The sequence below is a fragment of the Carassius gibelio genome, chromosome B18, assembly GCF_023724105.1.
Source record: "Carassius gibelio isolate Cgi1373 ecotype wild population from Czech Republic chromosome B18, carGib1.2-hapl.c, whole genome shotgun sequence".
NCBI lineage: Eukaryota > Metazoa > Chordata > Actinopteri > Cypriniformes > Cyprinidae > Carassius > Carassius gibelio.
In genome coordinates, this window is record NC_068413.1 from 1,770,210 (window position 1) to 1,793,508 (window position 23,299).

The 23,299-nt window shown below is 31.6% G+C and overlaps 1 protein-coding gene across 1 annotated transcript in view; it reads left to right on the forward strand.

Moving 5' to 3' along the window:
* The first annotated feature begins 9,120 nt into the window (after window positions 1-9,120).
* LOC127977517 (xaa-Pro dipeptidase-like) overlaps window positions 9,121-23,299 on the forward strand; it is a 53,890-nt gene continuing 39,711 nt past the window's right edge. The window contains exons 1-4 of the mRNA XM_052582404.1: window positions 9,121-9,236; window positions 10,978-11,164; window positions 13,996-14,123; window positions 17,465-17,528. Of these exons, the coding sequence (XP_052438364.1) occupies window positions 9,220-9,236; window positions 10,978-11,164; window positions 13,996-14,123; window positions 17,465-17,528 (396 nt within the window). The 5' untranslated portion in view covers window positions 9,121-9,219. The remainder of the gene's footprint in view (window positions 9,237-10,977; window positions 11,165-13,995; window positions 14,124-17,464; window positions 17,529-23,299) is intronic.

Sequence of the window (23,299 nt, forward strand, 5' to 3'; positions counted from 1 at the left end):
TGGTGTGAGTTTGGTTTGCTTCATTAGCATGTGCAGCATCAGGTCTCCAGCACAGAGGTCACAGAGTCACGCTTTTATTTGTCCTGAGCTGTCAGCCGCCCCGAAGAGACGAGTACAAGTGTCCAGAGAGAGCTCGTGCTCATCTCTATGTCAGGAGCGTCCGAAGAGGGTCACACAGACTCATATTAGACGTCCATTATTCATAACTGCTCAGGGGGCATTCACACTGGCTGCTCAGAAAGCAGACTTCTCCACATTTTCTGTGCTCTTTGTGAGAAGTTCTATAGCATGTACATTATTACGGTAAAACATGAACTACATCAAGGATTTTCAAACTTTTTAATGCCAAGTACTCTCAGTGATTCCCTTGATAATATATTGAGGCATTTATACGTTTATAACTGTCTTTTTTTTTTTTTTATGAATAAAAAAATAAGTAATTGCCATTTATGTTGTCATACTACATACAATTTATACAATTAAAATATAATCAAAAAAGTATTATGAATATTACATTAATATTAATTATATTAATTCCAAATATTAATATTAACCATCATTTTTTATTTTATAAAAATTTTAATTTATTTTTATTTCAACCTCTATGAAAAATTTTATTTTATTTTATATTGTCATTTATTGTTACTATGCAGTGTTATTTTAATATCATTGAGATATTATTCTAGTTTTTTCTTAGTTTTATAAAATTTTGTGTATTTGTCTTTTTTAAATTATAAAAGTCTTTATAATTTTTATTTTAGTTTTAATGTTGGTTTATTTTTTTAATTTTAGAATTTAAAAACAAAAAGAGTCAAATATTTTAAATTAAATATTTGTATTACTTTTTATGATTAAATTAACAAATTAATAATTAATTGCACACATTTTTGTTAAATTATATATAGTTTTATTATCATTAATAAAAAAATAATACTGAAATAAAGAATTTAACACAAACTTTGTATAACATTTTTTTTTTTTTTTTTTTTTACATTTTATTCATTTATATTTAAATGTAAGGTATTTTACTACTTTAAGTCCAACTAAATGAAAATGGAAAAGTGTTGTAGCTATCTGAAACAAATTAAACATTTAAAAAAATAAAACATTTTAAAAATATACATTTTATTTTAAGATTAATAATGTATTTATTCATTTGGTTGTAGTTTTAATCTTGTTGTAGAGCATCTGGATGCACAAAATATGGGAAGCATTTTCTCTGACAATAAGTCAATAAATCTATTAATTTTACCATCACAAGAAAGCATTAGTTTTATAAGATCCCTTGCATGTGTGACCTGTGACCCATCACTTTAATAAAACATTTACCATCACATTATGCATGCAATTTCACATCTTATTATGTTAAATAAAGCCTATGGTTGATACTGTGCAGTCTGCAGTGGGCTAGTCCTGATCAATAACCGTGTGGGCAGAGATTTCTTAGCCCAGCTTGACCAATAATGCTTCAAAACAAAACAGGACAAAAATATCTCTCTGCAAGCTGCAAACAACCCAGCATTATCGGCTGTTCCTGATGCATGCCCCCGTTTCATCATAAAATGTCATTATGTGTTGCCTGCGCTCTCATATTCCTGTCTGTGTGTAATGGAGCAGCGGTTGTTGTCTTTATTCGGAGCTGAGGATGACTTGATTTGCTGCGTGAGGATTCATGTCGGTGTCAGGGCCGCTGAGCCATCCGTCTGTCTCTGAGATGAGTTGTGTCTTCTGCAATCACACGGCCATAGATTCAACTCCAATCTCTGTCAGCTCCCCACCAGCTCGGAGGAGACCAGTTTTCTAGATTCCAGTCGACAGCTTGGAAATGAACATTAAATATTGATCGCAGGTTACGTGACAAGCACTGGGATTCAGTGAAGCCTCTGGTCAGCCGGATTTAGATTTGGCCGTGTCTTCTAGCAGTTTGTGCCGTTCGAGGCGAGAGCATTTCCTCCGAGTAATTCAGGGTTTAAATGTTTATAGGGTCAACATCTCAAAAGATGAATGGGATTTAAGAACACAGACCGTTTGGCAGTAATATTAATATTGCACCGTAAAAATAAAACACGTTTGAGTCAGAAACTAAAACTATTACAAGTCATTCTATTAAAAGTAATGATGCTAAACAAAATACATGAGAAAGATGAGAAACTTTAACAAAAAAGTAGAAATTAACTAAGATGAAGATTCGTTTAAGACTAAAATTACTAACACTGAAATGAAACTAAATAAAAAATACAAACTAAATAAAAAATTGTAGGAATTACACATTTTACACAAGCAATTTGCAAAACTTTACAATTTAAATTATCATTTTTTTTACTAAATTTATAAATATATAATTAGTAAAATAACAATAAGTATTTAATTAATAAAATAAACCTGTTTTGAGTTCTAGTCTATATAAAATCACAGATGACCAATTTGTACTGAAAAAAAAATGAATAAATAATTGTAAAAAAATTATGTTTTAAAATAAAATGAAATATGAAAAAAGTAAAAAATTTTACTGAAAACTAACCTATTTTAGAAATAAAAAAGATTACGATGGAACACTAAAAAATAAAAATAAATAAATCAAAAAATATAAAAAGCACTATATAATATTAACCTAAAATTAAAATGTAAAAGTAAACACAATTCAGTGTATATTGATAACACAAAACAAACACTGGTTGAGGTAAATCAATATCTCTTTTCTTCTTTTCAGTTGACGTCTTGCTTTACATTTTCTCTGAAATGCATCACATTATGTAAGTCAAATGGATTGTGTCATATTGACATGTCTCAAAACATACAAATCAATTGTAAACTGCTTCACCAAAACAATATTGCATTTCCAAAAGTCTGTTGATATCACGACTTGAATGCAATGAAACAGGCCTCTGACTCACAGGCGCTTTATATCTCTGCAGCTCAGTTAAAAACAGAAGGTGATTTGTGCCTCGAAGCGCAAACTTACTTCACTTGTTTGAACAACCGGCCCTGATTACGTCAATACGTTTACTGTAACCTCTCTTACGAAACTCTGATCCAGATTCATGAATATGAAGACTTACTGGTTTGTCTCCAGCAGGAGCCAGATTCAAATCAAAAGATAATCAGCTTACATTATCATTGCAAAACACTTATATATGATCATTCTCCACTTTGAAAAATAAACTGCACCAATGCAAGAGTGTCTTGACATCGACACAAACCCTACACAAATCTCATGAATAATGGTTCAAGTCCTGCTTGGGAAAGTGTCTTAAATACTTCTCTCCGGTATTTAACCTAAGTCACTTTGGTCTTTTGCAACTTTTCTACAAAAAAATAAAATAAAATAATTAATTAACCGCAACATTTTATTCATTTTACTTCTACACAATGATAAATAATGAATTTGCGTCAGAGATTGTTTTTGCTCTCAATTCATGAAGGAGCTATAAATTAAGTCGTTATTTTGTGCATGCAACTTAGGAGACGTTTACACATTAACGATGCACTGAAAACAGTCCCTGTTTTTGCATTTTAAAAAAGTATTCGTGCACAGATTGCAACATTGACAAAACAATCCCTGTTTAAAAAGATCTCTGAAAACAAGTTAAAATGCTGTATTATTCATGCCACACCAGTAGTTGGCGATGTCACTTTGTAAAGAAACTTGCAGGTGCTTGTAGACTGAACACGTAATATGCATGCACATTTTTTAATAATAACAATTCCATTCATTTCAACAAATATATCAACATGAAAGATTGACACATCCTTGTAAATATGAACTTGAATGCACTGTATAACAAAGTAATGGTAGTTTGCCGATCTCTTAGAAATATATTTAATGCATATAAGAGGAGGTTTTATTGATTGTGATTTTCTAAGGAAATATTTTTCATATTTGGTCAAATACTTCCATTTAATCAATTCAAATAAATATAGACAAAACAAACACATTTTCAAAACAAAGCATTTTCGAAACATATTTTGAAGATGCTGCAGTCACTTTGTAACAATTGTGCCACATGCATTCATTAAATTGTTACAATTACAAAAATATAAAACGATAACATTTTTATCGTTCCTTTTAACAAATGCTAAGTGCAGTGTAAGTTTTTGAAAGCATAAGTGTTATCATGCAAACTATAAAAACACACACATGCATATTACGTGTCTGGTCTATGAGCACACAGTGTTTCTTTATAAAGTGACACTGCCAACTACAGGCCTGGCATGAATAATACAGTGTTTTTAGTCATTATTTTGTCAATGTTGCCATCTGACCACAAAACCTTGCAAAAGTGCAGAATTAAAAATGTTCCATTGTCATATAAACCATGAATCACTTAAAAAAAAAATCGAACTGAAGTCAAACAAATGATGTTTCCAAGGTCTCTGAGTGATGTGAATCTCCCAAAGGAAAGCTTTTCCTTTGCATTTCTGAAAAGTTTTGACTTCAGATGACAAAAATGAATCCGTTCAAAATTATCTGTGGAAATGACAAAAAATGCCAGTTTTATTCACCAGTAAAGAAACACTACGTGCTTATAGACCCAACCTGTAATACCCATGCACACGACGTCACTATTTTACAAACTGGTGATTTTGGAGTTTACATAGAGACAATAATGGTACTGTTTCCAAAACCTGCACTTAGAAACCTGTTCTCTAAAGAAAGCATTTTTTGGCTCGCAAAAAGGCTTCGTTGTCATTAATAAATGGCCAATCCGGATTTAATTGGAAATGGTGTCGTGTAAATGTCCCATATTTTATAAAAGTAACCTTTTTTGAAGTAAAACACCACACAGTGCAATGCAACATTTCAAGCCTCAATCTCAATATGTTCGAACTGAAGTGCCACAAAAAAAAAAAGTAATGTATAGCTCAAACCACGTCGCTGATTGTCAACATTTTATGACATGACTGTAAATTCGATATACTTTCTGCTGGTTTAAGACCTTTTTTTTTTAAGAAAACACTATTAAAGTAAAGTCTTGCCCTTCTCATTGAACATCACATTACTGATGTAAAAAAGGCTGTTCCTTGTCTTTCAAGAAACTCTTTCAGTGCATCGTTTCCTCAGGTCTCTGTCTCTTACAGATGCTGCTGAAATCAGGCTTCAGGCAGACAAATCTACAGCTGTTTTCATGAATCCTCACAGCAGAAACACAGCTGTGCGCTGTGATCCAGAAGCTTTCAAACACCAGACTGATGCTCCTCACAGCAATATCACATGTTTCTATCCTTTTGTCTCTCTATGAGTGTCCAGAGGAGACAGGACTCTTATGCTGCTGAAGATGCTTTAATATCAAAGCAGTCCTTGAGACTCTATTTCAAAGGCAGCATGGCCCTCGTGAGCCGCACTCAACCAGACTGTGTGTGTGTGTGTGTGTGTGTGTGTGTGTGTGTGTGTGTGTGTGTGTGTGTGTGTGTGTGTGTGTGTGTGTGTCGAGAGAAGGAACCAGCCAGGGTTGTTCTAGTTTTTCTCCAGCAGTTTCCCTGTGATGATGTCTGTTAATAAACATGTTCACGCAGCCATGGGACAGATTGCATAACATCACTGCATCGCTAAAACGAAATTTGGTGTAGAGACAATTTTCACTCAGAAATTGCTGGTAAATTTTACTAACAATTACATAGAAAGGTGCAAGCAACGCATTGAATTATTATTTTCTCAAATGAGTTTTAGAATAAATTATGTTTTATTTACAACTTTGAAAAATATTTTTTTTTTTACAGTGCACTGACCAAAAAATTGGTTTGGAAACAATTTTCACTCAGAAACTGCTAAATTTCACAATTTATTACAAAGACATGGCAAGTAACACGTTCAATTAAATAAAAAAGTTTGAAGTAGAAATTCATGTCTTGTGAATTTATAAGATTTTCCAAAATGTAAAATAGTTGCAAATTGCCATGAGATGTGGATTAACTATAAACCAAATTTTATTTTTTTATTTTTTCAAATAAAAATAATTAAAATGAGGATCGGGTCTCTAAAACTTGTGTTGTAAACCAAATTCATACTTTTATTTTTTTTATTTTATTTTTTTCAAATGATGACCTCCAAAGATTCTTTTGGATTATCTCTAGACCCAAAAATAATTTAAAATGTTTCTAATTTATTTATTTATTTATTTATTTATTTGTTTTTTAAACTAAGTTATCTAAAGATACATTTATTTAACCCCAAATAATAGCCCACACAAGCACTTGTGCTTATATCATGAATTCTAGTGAGGTTTACGCTTAAACCAATGAAAAATTATCATATTAAATAAATCTTTCAATACACAGACACAGTCCAGCAAATATTAAGGCTAGTTTTTAGCCTTTTACTGTTACTTTATCTTGTAGATACACTAAAGAAGACTATTCTATACGAGGCAATATAATCATAGAAATAATCAAGAAAATCATATTCTGTAGCAACAGCCTCTAATAAAGTCTTTTGCATAATGCTCAGTATGCAGTTTACAAAACTATAATGTATTATGCATACTGAAATCAAAACGGCATACTTTGTGTATTCAATGTTGTATATATATATATATATATATATATATATATATATATATATATATATATATATATATATATTGCAGAAACAGTGTGGTAGAGCTCAATGTGTCATCAGTCAGGCTGTATGAGGCTCAGCAGGTGCCGATGACTTTAAGTGAAGCAGAGAAAGAAGTTTATGATGATGAAAGTGCAGCTGGCATCAGGAACACAGCCATGTGCAGAGATGATAAAAGCAGTTTGTTGTGAGCTCATGCACTCAGAGTTCAGAGTTCAGAGTTCAGAGTGTGCTGGCCGTTTTCTAATGCACTGCAGGGTTTAAGCCATAACCTGGTTTGGGTTTGTATCAACCAATATGTGCGTCTCATTGGCTTCTACTGACGACTAATAAATGTGACAGTGGGGAAATTTTTACTGTACTCAAAAAAAAAAAAAAAAAAAAAAAAATTATATATATATATATATATATATATATATATATATATATATATATATATATATATATATATATATATATATATATATATTTATATATATAGACAGTTTTCAAATAAAACATTAACATATATTACGCAATTAGGTTTGTATTTATTATCATGTCATTAAAAAATTACACAAATTACTACATTCTTATTATGCAATCTAAAAAATAAAAAATAAATTTGAACAAAACTGAGAAAAAATATGTTTTTAGGAATACTTAAAAAAAAATTATTTAATGCTTTCTCATGTAACACAATAATGGCTTTAAATGATCTTTTGTGGGTATTTTCTCAGTCCGAGCTATTGATGCATGATAAATTAATTGCTACATTGTATAATTAATTGAGTATATATATATATATATATATATATATATATATATATATATATATATATATATATATATATATATATATATATATATATATATAAGATATATATAAAAGGGTCACTATTGAGTTCATGTCTAAAAGACTAAAAGCAGAATAAGGCGGTGATCATTACAGCTTTAAAACAGCATACAGTGCTTGATGTAAAACAGGGAAGTGATGGACAGTGGCTTGATTACAGACAGACCTTGAGAAAGATGCTCAGATTTAATGTAGAGAAAGAAAGAAGCTAATCAGCAAAATTATGTGGATGAAATTACAACACCAAAGCCACAGGGTTCCTTAAAAAAACAGCAGAAAGAAGTCTTTACATGCATATAAGGGTAACTGGATTGCAATTCATCCCTGATGGAGTCATGCGGTTATCTGTCACGAGAAACATTAGACAAAGGAGAGCAGAATGAGCTCGAAAGCATCCGTTTCTTAGACTTTTATTAGACTGGTAATACAACATCCACAGGGACTGTGATACAAACGCAATTGTGTTTTTTACTGCTGTTACCGTGTTATTATTTTAGAGTTTAGGGCTGAACAAAACCGATGATAAGATCCACAAATCTAGCCCTGACGAAAAGGGACACATCCTGAAAGGATTAAATGATAAAAAAAAGAGCAAAGGATTGTACTGCAAGGCACCGTGTGCCGTCTTTTAATTTCCTTGAGGAGAAAAACTTGTAATGATGTTGCTGAAAATACCTCTCTCGGGCTCAAAGTGCCATCGCTGTGTGACGTTCAGAGGAATTATGAAGCAATGAAAGATGAAAATCTCATTTTAACAGATGGGTTTTCTCTCCTTTTCCTTTAATGGCTCAGTTTATAAACGCTTCAGAATGTTTTACACACAACAAAAGACAGAGTACTCAATGTTCATTTTAAATACCACTTCAACAAAGACAACTTATCAAAATTGTCCATGTCGAAGGTCATCCGAGTCGTTTTCAGATGCACGTCTACAGTGGTTTCACAATTTTGCCTTCCTCAAAAAAAAAAAAAAATGTTTCCAAAACTATTTTAATATCAAATGTGCACTGACAACGTCAACATGAAATGCATTCATAATTCATTTCAGCCTTTATATATATTGTTTCTGTACTCTTTATTATTTGTATTAGAATAAAGCTCACAATAAAACCAGAAATGTACTAGAAAATGATTTTAATGTCATGTTGACTGTAAGATATTGTGGTGCAGGTTAAGCAAGTAGGAACTGAAAATATAAGATTAATATAAATGCATTTTCATTTTTTCCATGTGTACACACATCATTATTATATGAGCACTTGAAATCCCACATACAGAAGCATATATTCAATTAATTATTTAGATTAAAAATTAGAGACCACACTGTAAATATCATCTAATTTACACACAGTTTGATACAAAAATGTGAATGCATTGACTTGCATATTGTATAAAATTAAATAAAAACAATATAATGACATTTTGTGGGGATGCATGAGAAAATGAATCTAATATTCTATTGGACGTATGTCTAATCGGGTGAGAAATATAGATTTTACATGGTGGGAATAGGCTACATACAGTAAAATAAACATAATAACGTCGTCATTACTTTTATGAGATTTTTTTTTTTTTTTTTTTTGCATGCTATAGTTGCTAAGTAGTGTGATAAAAGTGTTATAAATTACACATAGAACATTCCTTCCACTAAACATGATGAACGTAAATAATAAATGACAAAGTTTTCAGTATGTTTTATGGATCATATCAGTGCCGTGACGTCACTAGTCAGCAGTGGATTCGTGTCGGTCACGTGATCGAGTGAAGCTCAGCTGCTCGTGATCACATGACTCGATCTCTCAGCTGAGCAGAAGCAGCAGCAGGCAGCATGGCATCTTCAAAGCAGTGAGTTTCTTCTGTTTAATTATACTGCAGATTTATGTTATTAGCCTTAATCGCGAAACAGTTCTTATTAATAAACGCGCGCAGTGGTGTTTTGTATCGCTGCGCATGCGTGGACGCGCTGTGTTTGACGCGTGCTTATAGTCTGATGTTTTGCAGAAGTTTGTGTATTTTGTCTTTTTTGATTTGTGTTTTTGCGGATAAAATTGTTTTGGGTGGTGTTAATTCCATTACAAAAGCGTACGTGGCGAGGTTAGATAGCTAGGTGAAAGTTGATCAAGTATGTCTGAAGTTTAAGGTTACTGAATAGTGAAAGTACTACTTTAAATGTGTCTAAATTAGTGTCTTTTTACAGTTATTTTAAACCGTCTTGTGGTGTTTGTACAGTACATTTGTATTTAAGTATAGATATTTCATATAATCTATTAAGATATTGTTTAAAGAAGTTATATAAGCCTCAAATATTGCATATCCTGAAGGATTCATGTCAATAACAATCCCATGGTACTGAATTGAAAGCATAGTCTTATAATACAAAACATCATTTGTATGACATCGATACCATGTCCAGAAACCCCTACTTCTAGTTTGCACACTTAATTTAATTCTTCGTAAGTTTAACTGGAGGTTAATTTAGTGCTGTTTATTGCACTTTATGTTTATTGCACTTTTATGTTGCAAAATAATTGTGTAACTCACTAGTATATGTGATTCTGATTGGTCGTTTGTGAAATTCAGTGATCGAATTTGCATAATAATAGTTATTATTGCAATCTTTAATATTGAAATAACCGAACTCAAATATTATATCTCATGTTTGACTATTTATTTATTTATTTATTTTACTAAATAGCTGCATAATAAGCAGGAGAATGTGGCATATGCTGGTGGTTTATTTTGCAGTAATGACCGTCTGACTGTACATTACCTCTGAATTATGGCAGTTTTTATCAGGATGGGTGTAATGTGCAGTGACATGAAACTGGGTGACCTTTGACCACGTACAGACGCCCCTGATGGCTGTTAATCTTTACACACTCTATCGGTGATAAAGCACTCTGCTGATAAAGCAATGTGAGCTTGATTTGAATGTTATGATATCTTATGAGATAGTTACGTCTCAGGGTGTAAAAAGGGTTAAATGAAAAGCAGTCAGAATGGATATCCTCGCCCTCATACAAGATTAGGATGAGTTTGTTTCTTCATCAGATTTGGAGAATGGATGCTCTGCAGTGAATGGGTGCCGTCAGAATGAGAGTCCAAACAGCTGATAAAAACATCACATTAATCCACACGACTCCAGTACATCGGCACCCATTCACTGCAGCGCATCCACTGGCGATGCAATGCTTAATTTCTCCAAGTTATAGAAACAAAGTGCTGCTATTCAGAAAAGGTTTCAGCAAATGATTTTTTTTTTTTTTGTGAGCTAAATTTTGCAATGTTTTCAGCTGTTCTGGCACCGAGATCAGCAGAGCGAATCCTTCCTGTCATCATGTGATCAAATCCAGCTCTTGCATAACATCTGTGTGACTCACAGAGAATTAGTTTCATCTCAGCAGATTTGTTTTTTATTTTTTTTATCAAGATGTATGTGCTTATTTGTAATTATAAAATGATCAACCATTAACACAGTTTGTGTGTATGCTAAATAAAAAGAAAAGGGAAAGAGCAATATAATCTGCAGTCACAGTGTTTCATGTGTGTGTTGTGAGTAACGTATGTATTGCGTCGTCTGTGACAGGAAGGCAGTGTATTGGCTGGGAAACGATACTCTGAGGGTTTCAGCCGCCCTGTTTGCACAGAACCGAGATCGTTTGTGTCGAGGCCTGAAAGCTGTGAAGGATGTTCCAGCTGGATCTGTGGTGCTTCTTCAGGGAGGAGAACAGAAGCAGAGATACTGCACCGACACCGACGAGCTCTTCAGACAGGTGCTGCACGCAGACGACACGTCAAAAACAGTTCCACACTTACCATGTTTTCGCACTTTTTTTCATAGTTTGTCTGGTCCTGTGACTTATAATCAGGTGCGACTTATTTATCAAAATTAATTTGACATGAACCGAGAGAAATGAACCAAGAGAAATGAACAAATTGAAAACATTTCCGTCTACAGCCGCCAGAGGGCGCTCTATGCTGCTCAGTTCTCCTGTAGTCTACACTGAAGACATAGAGCGCCCTCTCGTGGCTGTAGACGGTAATGTTTTCTCTTGGTTCTAAATAAATGCGACTTATATATGTTTTTTTTCCTCATCATGACGTATTTTTGGACTGATGCGACTTATACTCAGGTGCGACTTATAGTCCGAAAAATACTGTAAAGCGACTGAAATCAAATTCAGGAAGATTTTTGAAAGCCCAACAAAGTTTTGGTAACACTTTACAGTAATGTTCCTTTTGCTAACATGAACTAACAATTAAAAATAAAGCATTTAAATAAGCATTTAGTAATCTTATTGAATGTTTTTATACTATATTATATTTTTAATTAAGTTAATTGTAATCTTCACAGCAATTAAAATATGATATTATGTTGTACTAATTTTCACTGCATTAAATAAAATCATATAGTACTCGGACCAGGGTTATTATAATTCATTGACCTAAAATTGAATTAATTAAAATAAAATAAAAAATAAATATAAATATTTTCACACATTGACATGCAACTCAATTTCTAATCTTTATTTAATGTGTTTTTTTTTTCTGGATTTTTTGGTTGATATTCTGTTTCTATTTGTTAAAATAAACCCACCATAAAATTACAGACCCTTCATTTCTTTGCAAGTGGGCAAACTTACAAAATCAGCAGGGGATCAAATAAATATTTTCCCCACTTTACAAATAAATACAGACACACACAAATAAATAAATAAATATGTACCACACAATGTACTATGTATACAAAAAATTACAAATGCACAACAAAATTGCTAAAATTACATAATAGATGCACTTTTTCTGTGCACCGTCACTACATTACCAAATAAAATATTGCATGCATCGTGCATCATTGTGTATCATGTCGGTGACCTATTTTTTTGTTTCTAAATGATTATTGAGTGCTCGTCTTTCCATTATACTCGTTTGTAAGTGGTGCTCTTGTTTATGCTATGCTAAATGGTAATTTGTGTTGGCAAGAGGCGCGTGAGTTCAGACCTTTTATTTCAGCGCTACGGTTGGGTGTCTGATAGAGCCCCCTAATTTACTGCATTTACATAAGTTGATTGAACATAATGAGCAGCGTGTTTCTCATTCATTAGCTGCAAAAAAACAGGCACATCCTGTGTTGTTTGGCAGAGATTGCGCGCCGGTATCTCATGGAGCGAGTCTTGCGATTTAGTTTTGTGATGTTTACTGCTTGAGGGCTTCCTACTTTCATCATGATTTAACTGTAAATAATTCATAACCATTAATTTGCTTGTGTTGTGTTGTGGTTTGTCTTCTTTTTGAAGTGTTAACGTGCACGTTTGTGAATTGAATAAAATGCATGGCACTTTTCTCATTTGTCCTTGTTAAGAAGTGCGTGCGAGTTTGCGCGTGGTGGTTTTATTTTACTGCTTCATTATGCAATCTGTACTGAATGCACGTGAACTCTGCAATGCACTCAAGACAATAAAATGAGTCGAGCATGATCGACTCGTCCTCCGTGGATTAGATAGTGTGTGCTTATCTGATCATGTTAGAAAGCCAAGCGTTCAGCCTCGGCTGGAGATCTCACTGCAGAGAAGACTGACTAAGAACAACCTTCATTTTATTCATGAGTCTGAATATGAATTATATTTGCTGCTTCCTACAAGTTGAGACTGGAATGACAAGATACCGTTACTGAAATGCAATTAAAAGAAATTCAACTCAGCCACTCAACAGAGAACGAGGATCCACTATTCACGTTTTTAAATCTATTATTTTTTACATTTTTCAATTTTCATTTTAAAAATATTTTTTTTAAGTGATAAAAAAAATAAAAAAATAAATCATTAAAAAATAATATAATCATTACAGTTTGTTTTTACATTAATTTTTTTTGTTTTAGAATTTTTTTTTTTTTTACTATTACATACTATTATTTTTAATTCATTTTAAAATTCATTTAAAATTATTAAATTACTAAAAAAATATATTTTATATTTAAAATATTTTTTTTAATTTTTATAAAAATATTTATTTATTTTTATATGCGTACACTGTCATTTATTTATATAATCTCTTTTTAAATTATTATAATGTTTAATATCTTAATTATTCATGTCTGGAAAATATTTGTAAAACATTAAATGTGTTCTTTAAACATCTACTCTTATGGCACTTATAAGACAATTCTTTGAACTTTTCTTGACATAATTGTATAAATCTTATTTACTTGTTAGTTAGCTCAGAGAGATTCTCTTCAAACTGTCTCTCGATCATGACAGTATTTGACCTGAAAGGAAAACTGACAGTAGAAGTCTTAAAAAGGCCTTTGCAATGTGTGCAGTTTGTTGCATTATGAATTGCATTTTTATGAAACAGAAATGCTTAAAATGATGCTTGCATAGTACATATTTACATACTTGCCTAGTGTATGTTTCAAAGCACAGAAAGCAGCTTTCATAAGGAAAGTCTCAGGGATATGACATGATCAACATCAGTATTAATAACACTGAATCCTCTCTGTTCTGAGTTCGTGGCAGGAATACAGTCACAGAAACACGGTTTCTCATGATGGATAGTGTGTGTGCATGGACGTATGGATGTAGCACTAACTCATGTTGTTCTGCAGGAGTCGTTCTTCCACTGGACCTTCGGTGTGACAGAAGCCGACTGCTACGGCGCCATCGATGTCAACTCCAAGAAATCCATCCTGTTTGTTCCCAAACTGCCGGAGAGCTACGCCACATGGATGGGCGAGTGAGTGTCTCTCATCATCTCACACTCTCTCTGACGTCATCCTCACTGACGTCTGCTGATATGATTGCGTTGAAATTCTCTGGAATCACCAAACGTTTCCTTCTGAGACCCTCATTGATAGAGTTTTGTAAATTACAAAGGAACATTCCTGGCTTAATAAGTGAAAAGTGTCATTGTTGATAACATTTTATTTTATTTTATTTTATTATTTTTATAAAACAAAAAATAAGTTGTGGCTAACCTATATAGTAAATATATGTAAATTTTAATGTTTATATGTATATTTTAATAATAATATTATTATAATATATAATGATTTTTTTGTATTTTACATAGTATTTAAAATTAATATATGTAATATATAAAAACAAAAAAATCTAAAAATTAAAAAAATCTATATACACACACATAAACACATATTTTATATTTTTATATAATAAAATCTAATATTTTATTTTTGTTTTATATATATATATATATATATATATATATATATAAAACAAAATATTTTATAACACACACACACACACACACATATAAATATATATATATAATTTTTATGACTATATTATAATATGCTTATGACTTATTTTGCATAATATAATACATTTATATTTTACATTGTATATTCTTATATTATTACAATTATAAAATAATAATATTTCTATTATTAATGATTATTTATATATTATATATACACACACACACACACACACACATTATTTACCTGTCCACATTGCATTGTAATATTAACATGAGAATCCTTTCTCAATCCTCCTCATAATGTGAGAAGAGGTAGACATGAAAGATTTCGGGCTGTGTGAAAGCCTTGTGGTTATGATGTGCTTCTGAAGCAGTGGGAGCGGTAAAGAGATCTGCTTTCAGACGGACCGTACAGTCAGAGCTTTGAAATTCTCTTCCTGTTCATGGATAATCTGCTCTAATCTAACACACTCACGCCGGTGGTTTCCTCACTTCATCTGCTGCTCAAGGGTCTATGACATGCAGTTATTGGTGTTTTCTTGACATTACAGTGTGTCATGATGTGCAATATTTAATGCCCTTTGAATTGTGAAAATGCGGATGGAATCATGGAATCAGTCATAAAAATGGAATTTACTCTAAAACAAGGAATGTCTCAGAATTTCGGAAAGTTTTTTTTTTGCCTTCACTTGTCTGCCAGAAAAATAAGCAACTAAAAAAAAAGAAAATCTAAATATAATAAATAAATAAAAAATACTGTTGTTGTAAGAATAAATAATACATTTGTTTTTATCAGTTGAGTTAATTACAGGTGTCTGATTGATAACATTTAATTAAACCGATAAAAATGCAATCCAGAAATATTAAAAAGAGATAAGCAGGATTTGGTAAAAATAAGGCCCTATTTATATTTATGTATTTATTATGATTTATTTTTTTGACTTTTGATAAACTGCTCTTAAATTGTAGCAAAAAGATTAATAACACAATAATAATAATAATATGTGTTTCAGTGCAGTTTTTTTCTGCATAGGGATAAATGCTAATAATTATAAAATTTATAATTATACATTGTGATTTAAGCACTCACAGTTTTTAATAATTGTCTAATGAGGAAATTAATTATCTACTTTGTCAATGACTTGGCCTACAGTTATTGAATCAGCCATGACTTTAAAATACATTAAATACATTCTGATTATTATCAATGTTCAAAACAGTTTTTCTGGAAAACTTGCTACATTTTATTTATAAAGACTCTTTGAATTGAATGGAAAATTCAAAAGAACAGCATTTATTTGAAATAATCTTTTGTAACATTATAAATGTCCTTACTGTCATTTTAGTGCATCCTTACTGAATAAAAGTATTAATATATTTAAAAATAAAAATCTTTACCGTCTCTCTAAATGTAATTGTTACTGGATATAATTGAGTTTCTCTGTGGAGAATATGAATGGGTTATTAGCATAATTAATTTCTGGAAACTTGTCGGTACTTTCTCTCAGCATACGGCAAAACTGAGTGTGTTTGATAACTTTATAGCAATGTTTCTATATTAACACAGCTCTGAAAGTTATTGATGTGCAATTTGGAAATGAGATTGGAGTGTGTTTGCATGAATACTTCACTTCCAAGAACCACAAACACTCGACATCAAGAGTCCATTTACTTGATTAACTGAGGACTGCAGAAACAAAACTGAAGTCCAGTATTTGTCCAACATTCATGCTGATGATTAATCGACGATTGATTAATTATCGATAAGAGATGCAATCGATTGAAGCTGTCGATTGAATTCAACTTGTTAATTTTTGGCCACTGTCCATGTTTCATGAACCTGTTCCCTAGAAAACCCATGATTTAACTCAAACGAGGGAACAAAATAAGTCAGAGGAAAGATTTCTTAATTCATGGCCACGAAATCTTCATTTCCCCTTCATGTTTACAATAGTAGGAGGATGCAAAAGTGGTGATTAAAAGTGAATAACAATAAAATAAACCTGTGAAATTAGGTGTGAGGTCGAGGATTTGGGAAAAGAGACCGTAAATATAATTAAATGCGGCACAGAAACCTAGTTTGGGATCATTTTATTTTAAATGCCATAAATCTCAATTGCAAACATTGCAAATAGTTTTAAAATACAACATTAAGCACCATGATACCATTTAAAGAGGTGCGTTCAGTGGTCTCATGATGAGATATAACACAGCCAACAAAGTAAAGTTATCCCAAAAGTATCTACGGCGCGCTCGCTTCATTTTATCAAATATGACCCTGGACCACATAAGGGTCAGTTTTTTATAAATTGGGATTTATACACAATCTGAAAGCAGAATAAATGCACTTTCAATTGATGTATGGTTTGTTAAGATAGGACAATATTTGCTGAGATACAACTATTTGAAAATCTGGAATCTGAGTGTGCACAAGAATCTAAATATTGGGAAAATTGCATTTAAATTGTCCAAATGACTTCTTAGCAAAGCATATTACAAATCAAACAATAAGTTTTGATATATGTACAGTAGGAAATGTACAAAATATCCTCATGGAACATGATCTTTACTTAATATCCTAATGGTTTTTGGCATAAAATCTATAATTTTGACCCATGCAGTGTATTTTGCTCCAAATATACCTGTGCTGCTTATGACAAGTTTTGTGGTCCAGGGTCACAAATGAAGATAATCGCATCGATTCATTTTGCATTCTGCTATGAGGCTTTATTTAGACTGAAACCTCGGATGAGGAAACTGGATTAATCTGAGCATAATGACAAGAAGGATGTAAATAAAGTGCATCCAATCCACGGGACGTTCTCATTAAAGCTCTTTCTGTCCGTCTGTCTCGACAGGATCTACCCACGTGAACACTTCAAGGAGAAATACGCCGTCGATGAGGTGCATTACACCACTGACGTGAGTGCACTTTCACTTTAAAACATTTAAAGCATTTATTAGTGTGCAGCTTGTTCAGTTTCACTGGTTAGGTTTGTCTTATATTGGCTTATATAATGCAAATGAGTGTTTATATTGTGATAATGAAACTCCTTTTTTTTGATGCCTTTATTTCATGAAAAGAGTGTTTGTGTTCAGATTTAACTGAATATTTATATTAAAATATTTTGATGCATATTGTTTTTAAATAATAATTTTCATTACCCTAAAATGTATATGGACTAGGGCTGTTGATTGATTTAACATTTTGAATCTAATTAATTAATCTAATTAATCGCATCGAATTTGGTTTAGAAATTACCCGCAAAAGATCATTCGAAACCATTATTGTGTTACATGAGAAAAGCATTAGATAAATACGACTAAATATATTTACAGATTCTTTATTAATATGGAAATATGAAGTTATATATTAATAAAATTATACTCTAAATAATGAACTAAAACTGCCATTAGGTGGCAGTTAGTTTCTTAATAAGCCATTGATTGATTCATTCATTCATTCGATTTGTTCAAACACTGATTCATTCAGGAGTGAAGTAAATGACTCTCTTTATGAATGGATCATTGGTTTCCCAATTTTTTTGTGTGTTTTTTTTTTTTAACTCATTTAATTCAGAAATAGATTTTTTGTTGGAATTTTTGATATTTTGCAGCATATTTTCTGAAATTGGGCTCTTGGTTTGCTCTTGTTCATACAGTTTAAACTCTAGTTGCTGTCCTCCAAATTTTATCTGAGCTCATTGCACTGCCTTAGATTTTGGCCAGAATTAGATGAATTTTGCTGCCTTTTGTAAAGTCCTTAAGGACTAAAATGCTGTCTAGAAAGCTCACTTGGAAGCGTAGCTGTTGACAAGCTAACAGAAATGGAAAACAACTATGAGGGCGTTTAAACCCTGAATTATTCATAATGTGGAGGACTGGCCCATGGCTATAAGCGCAGATATGCCAGCTAATAACTTACACTTGTACTTAAACTTAAACTGCTGCTGCATCTTAACATGCGGCGTGTGTCTGATACCGCTGGAGAAAAAATAATTAGCTTTCCAGAGTCTGCAGGGATTTAAAGTGATATACGCTCTCATTTCATTTATTCTGATGATCTTCTCATTGCCTTTAGGATTTTAAAATGTGAATTTCCTGTACATGTTTTCACTGAAGTGTGAAATCAAACGCATTGACCCAGGCTCTTAATGCATTGTGTTGCCTTCTTGAGCATCATTAAATGTTTTCACCTTTTGTAATAGTTGTGTATGTGTAAATATTGATCTCAAAATCATAGTCACTTTTGGAAAGGGTTCAAATATGCAGAAGATGCTGGAAAACCAATGAATATGCATGAGCTGGATCATCCAGGAAATTAAACATAGTAAGATTCAAGGGTATGAAAACTTTTGAACGCGGTCATTTTTTATAAATTCAGTTATTTTGTCTTGTGGTGTATATGTAAACATCTGAAATAGCTTATTTTGGACAGTACTAAATACATATCCAATTTTCATCATCTTTCTTATTTTGTTTTAATTATTAAGCACATTCTGCAAGGGGTGTGTAAACTTATGAGCACAGCTGTAAAAGATGCCAGGGATGCAATGCATGCTGGTCCGGTGGCGCTCATCCCAAGTTGATCATCATGACACGAACAGCATAAAAAGATGCACATAAAAGCGACCGGCTCACTCTGTGATAGAGATTTGTGTGTCGAGTTTGACTTCAGCATAACAAAATGTTTTTGTGTTTTCATTGCTCGTTTTTCATGCATCTGCACAAATGCATCACAGTTCCTCCTCGGCTCTTTTCTTCTCGCTCTTTGTGTGCGTGAGCGTTAATGACCTTCTCCTGAGGTTCCTCTCAGCGCTGCTTAAACAGATCATTTGAGAAGGCAAACAGAGCTGCTGGGAGCAGAAACAGAGGGAGATATCTGTAATCTTACAAAACAAATGAAATCTCCAAGGCAAATGCACAAAATGCACACCCACAAACAGACGCATTTAATCCAGAGCGCTAACAAACCCTAGGACCTTGACATTCAGGAACGTCCCTGTCTTCGGCTGTTGCCCTCAGCTGCTAGATAATGTACACAAGAATGACTTTGAGAGTCTCCAACTGTGGAGATGTCTTTGCGTTATGTAAACTAAGCCGCATGATGCTGTCGTAGTTTGTTTGTGCTTTGTAAATAAACTTGATGTGGTGCATCTGATGCAAAGTTCAGTTTATTAAGTCATTCAGATGCTGATTTCCCATTGCTTTTGTTTAGTTTGTTTTTGATTGTTGTTATTGTTTAAAACTAAAAATAAAAGCATACAATTAATTACTTAATGAAACCAGATCGTCACTTGAAGTAAAAAAAAAAAAAAAAAAAACATTTTTAGTTATTTGCTAAGTTAACATTTCTCATTTTCATTTAGTATAAGTGCTAAAATCAATAAAACTAGTTCAGTTAATGAAAATAAAATGTTCATTAACTGAAATAAAATAAAATATACAAATGAAATGTTTTATTTCAGCTAGTTTGCTTTAGCAGTTTTCTCTTTTTTGTTGAGTTTGTGTTAAAATGTCTAAGACATAGTATAAATAAAGACATTAAAACATATATATTGTTCAGCTAGTTGCAAAGGCAGAACTAAAATAACTAAAACTAAATAAAATAAAAATAAAACCTCTAAAACATTAACTGAAATATAATAAAGTTAAGTAAAATATCAAAATGTACTTACTTCAGCTATTAGAAGAAAAAAAAGCATAATTTATTACTTAATGAAACCAGATCGTCCCTTGAAGTAAAATAAAAAAAACATTTTATTTTAGTTAGTTGCTAAGTTAACATTTCTCATTTTCATTTAGTTTAAGTTGAAGTTCTAAAAGAAATTAAACTAGTTCAGTTTATGAAAATTTTATTTATTTACATATGTTATTTATAAATAAAATAAAATATGAAAATTAAACATGTTTTATTTCAGCTAGTTTGCTTTAGTAGTTTTCTCTTTTTTGTTGAGTTTGTGTTAAAATGTCTAAGACATAGTATAAATAAAGACATTAAAACATATATTGTTCAGCTAGTTGCAAAGGCAGAACTAAAATAACTAAAACTAAATAAAATAAAAATAAAACCACTAAAGCTTTAACTGAAATATAATAAAGTTAAGTAAAATATCAAAATGTACTTACTTCAGCTATTAGGAGAAAAAAAATCTCTGTTTCATCTAATATAATGTTCTAAAACAAAAAACAAAAAATGCAAACTGAAATCTAAAACGTAATAAAAAAAATAAGAAAAATTATAAATTATATTATTTAACATACAGAACATAACTCCACGTTTAATCCCCGATTAATGTGAATATTATATGTGATGACCAAACAATTAAAATGTTAATTAAGCAAGAAAACCTCGTGCTTTGTTCATCTGAACAACTTATTTAAACTATTTAATGCGATTATGCACACATTTTAGTAAAGCCAAATCAGTTTAATAAAGCCACTAATGCAGCCATCTCTGTTGTGCTTTTTTGCTGCTTGCGTGAGGAGAAAAAACACAGACGTCCATAGAGAGGCACTGGAAATTCCATACAAATCTATTACGCAGTCATTCTTTGAAGTATCGATACTAATAAATTTAGGAATCGTGACGTTTTTAATTTCCGATAATTGCGATACTTTTGAAGTATCGGTGCACCGTGCAACACTAATTTGAAATTACAAAAACTAGTATATAAAAAATGTTCAAATACCACTGGTTTGTTTGAGCATCTTCATTGTTTTGGAGATTTCTGGAAACCTGAAACCCTTTGTTGACGCTAATGGAAATGCTGAGAGGCAATGCACTTGATTTACTTGTTTAATTTAGTTCAGTGATGATTTTCTGTCAATGATCTCCTGGAGTCTGTGACGGTCTGTGATCATCCGCAGCTGCTGGATATCTGAGGCTGGTTTCTGCAGGTTTGTCCTGATCTGATCCCGTCTCTCTCACAGCTGCTGGGCGACTCCTAATATTCAATCAGGCTCGTACTGATTGCTTTAATGACCGTCATTTTCCACTTACGCTCAGACGTGTTGCTATTCTGCACAGCAGGCCAGAATGTCAGATGAAAACACTATTGATTTTGTTTTCATCGATCTTGAGACATTTTGAGCCCATTAATCTTGATCACTGATTTCTGCTCATAAAATTAGAATAATTAAGGGTCTATGACTCGGCTGCCAGACCCAATTAAGTTTGTTTTTTGGTTAAAATGTTTTAAGAGTCGGTCATTCATCTTGCATGTCATTTTTTTTCTCCTCTCCATCTGTCTTGAGCTCTCAGCAATGGATCTGACTAAAAGCTTTCTTTAAAACTTCTCAGTTTTGGTTATTTTTATGTTCTTAGTATTTCAATTCTGTTGTTTAAAACATTGTTACAGTTCTTTTGATCCATTTTATGTTGGATCTAACAAGATGACCTACATTTTATTTATTATTGTTTTATCTTATTTTAAAAAACAATTCTGTTTAGGAGATACTAATTAAACGAGATGAGATACATTTTTATTATTATTTTAATTGTGTTATATAAATATATTATCGTATGTAATTAAACATTTCTATATATAGCCTACACACACACACACACACACACACACACATTCAAACATAAATAATAAAATACAAATATTTTATAGTGCTAAGACTTAAATAATTAATAAATAATAAATAATTAAATAATTCTCATCTTGTTTAATATTAAATACTAAAACTAAATAAACTAAAAAATAAAACTTAAAACTGTTGGCAAAAAATATTTTACAATAAGTAATTATACAATATAATAAAAAATATTAAAATATTTATTAAAATTAAAAAAGGAAAACATTGCTCTCTATAGCAAGGTATGCTTTTGTCATTTATTTTTTAATAACGTTAAAAAGCTTAATTCTTTTGATCTATTAAGGGGAGCAGAAATATATAGAGACAATAATTAAAATTGTATAATTAAAAAAAAATCTATTATTTTGATGCATTTAAGAGCAGGATTTTTTAGATAAGGAACTTTTTAAGTTGTTATTTTTATTCTGTTATTTCAAAAATGATCTTTTGATCGGTTCAAAAGCAGGATTTTATAGTAATATTAATTAAACAAGACTGAGTTCATTTTAATTTAATTATAATTTTAATTATATATCATAATATGATGCTGCAGTTCACACTGATGTGAGAGTTTGCTCATCTTTACCTGAGCTTGGCTTCTTAGTTTGTCAGTTTCATTATTTTCTAATACATATTTAAATATGTAGTTAATAAAGATTAGTAAATGCGCCTAATAAGTTGAAGTTAGTTAACCACATCTTTATTTTTGCCATGGGTCTCGCCTTTTATTTGCAAACCAGTGTGACTTTCTTTCAGAGTCATAAGTCAAATCTAGTCTGCTAACAAAATAATCAAATATTTATAGCACTGACACGTTAAGATGATGTACAGCTGCTGCTCGCCTCTATTTATTCTGCAGGTACGAGGCGTTTCAGTGAGTAAATCAAAGAAATATTAGTGAGTGCTCAACTTCATAAGGTTATGTAAAACATAATACACTTTTATATTATTAGAAAACCACAGAATGCGTTTAAGAACTGAGCTGTTTGTTTGTAGTCTGTCAATACATAGCAATAATAAATCCATCCATCCACTGAATACTTGTATACATTTTAAATGAATTAGATAATTAATTTTGTGTTATTAAAATATTATTTTTATTTGAAGAA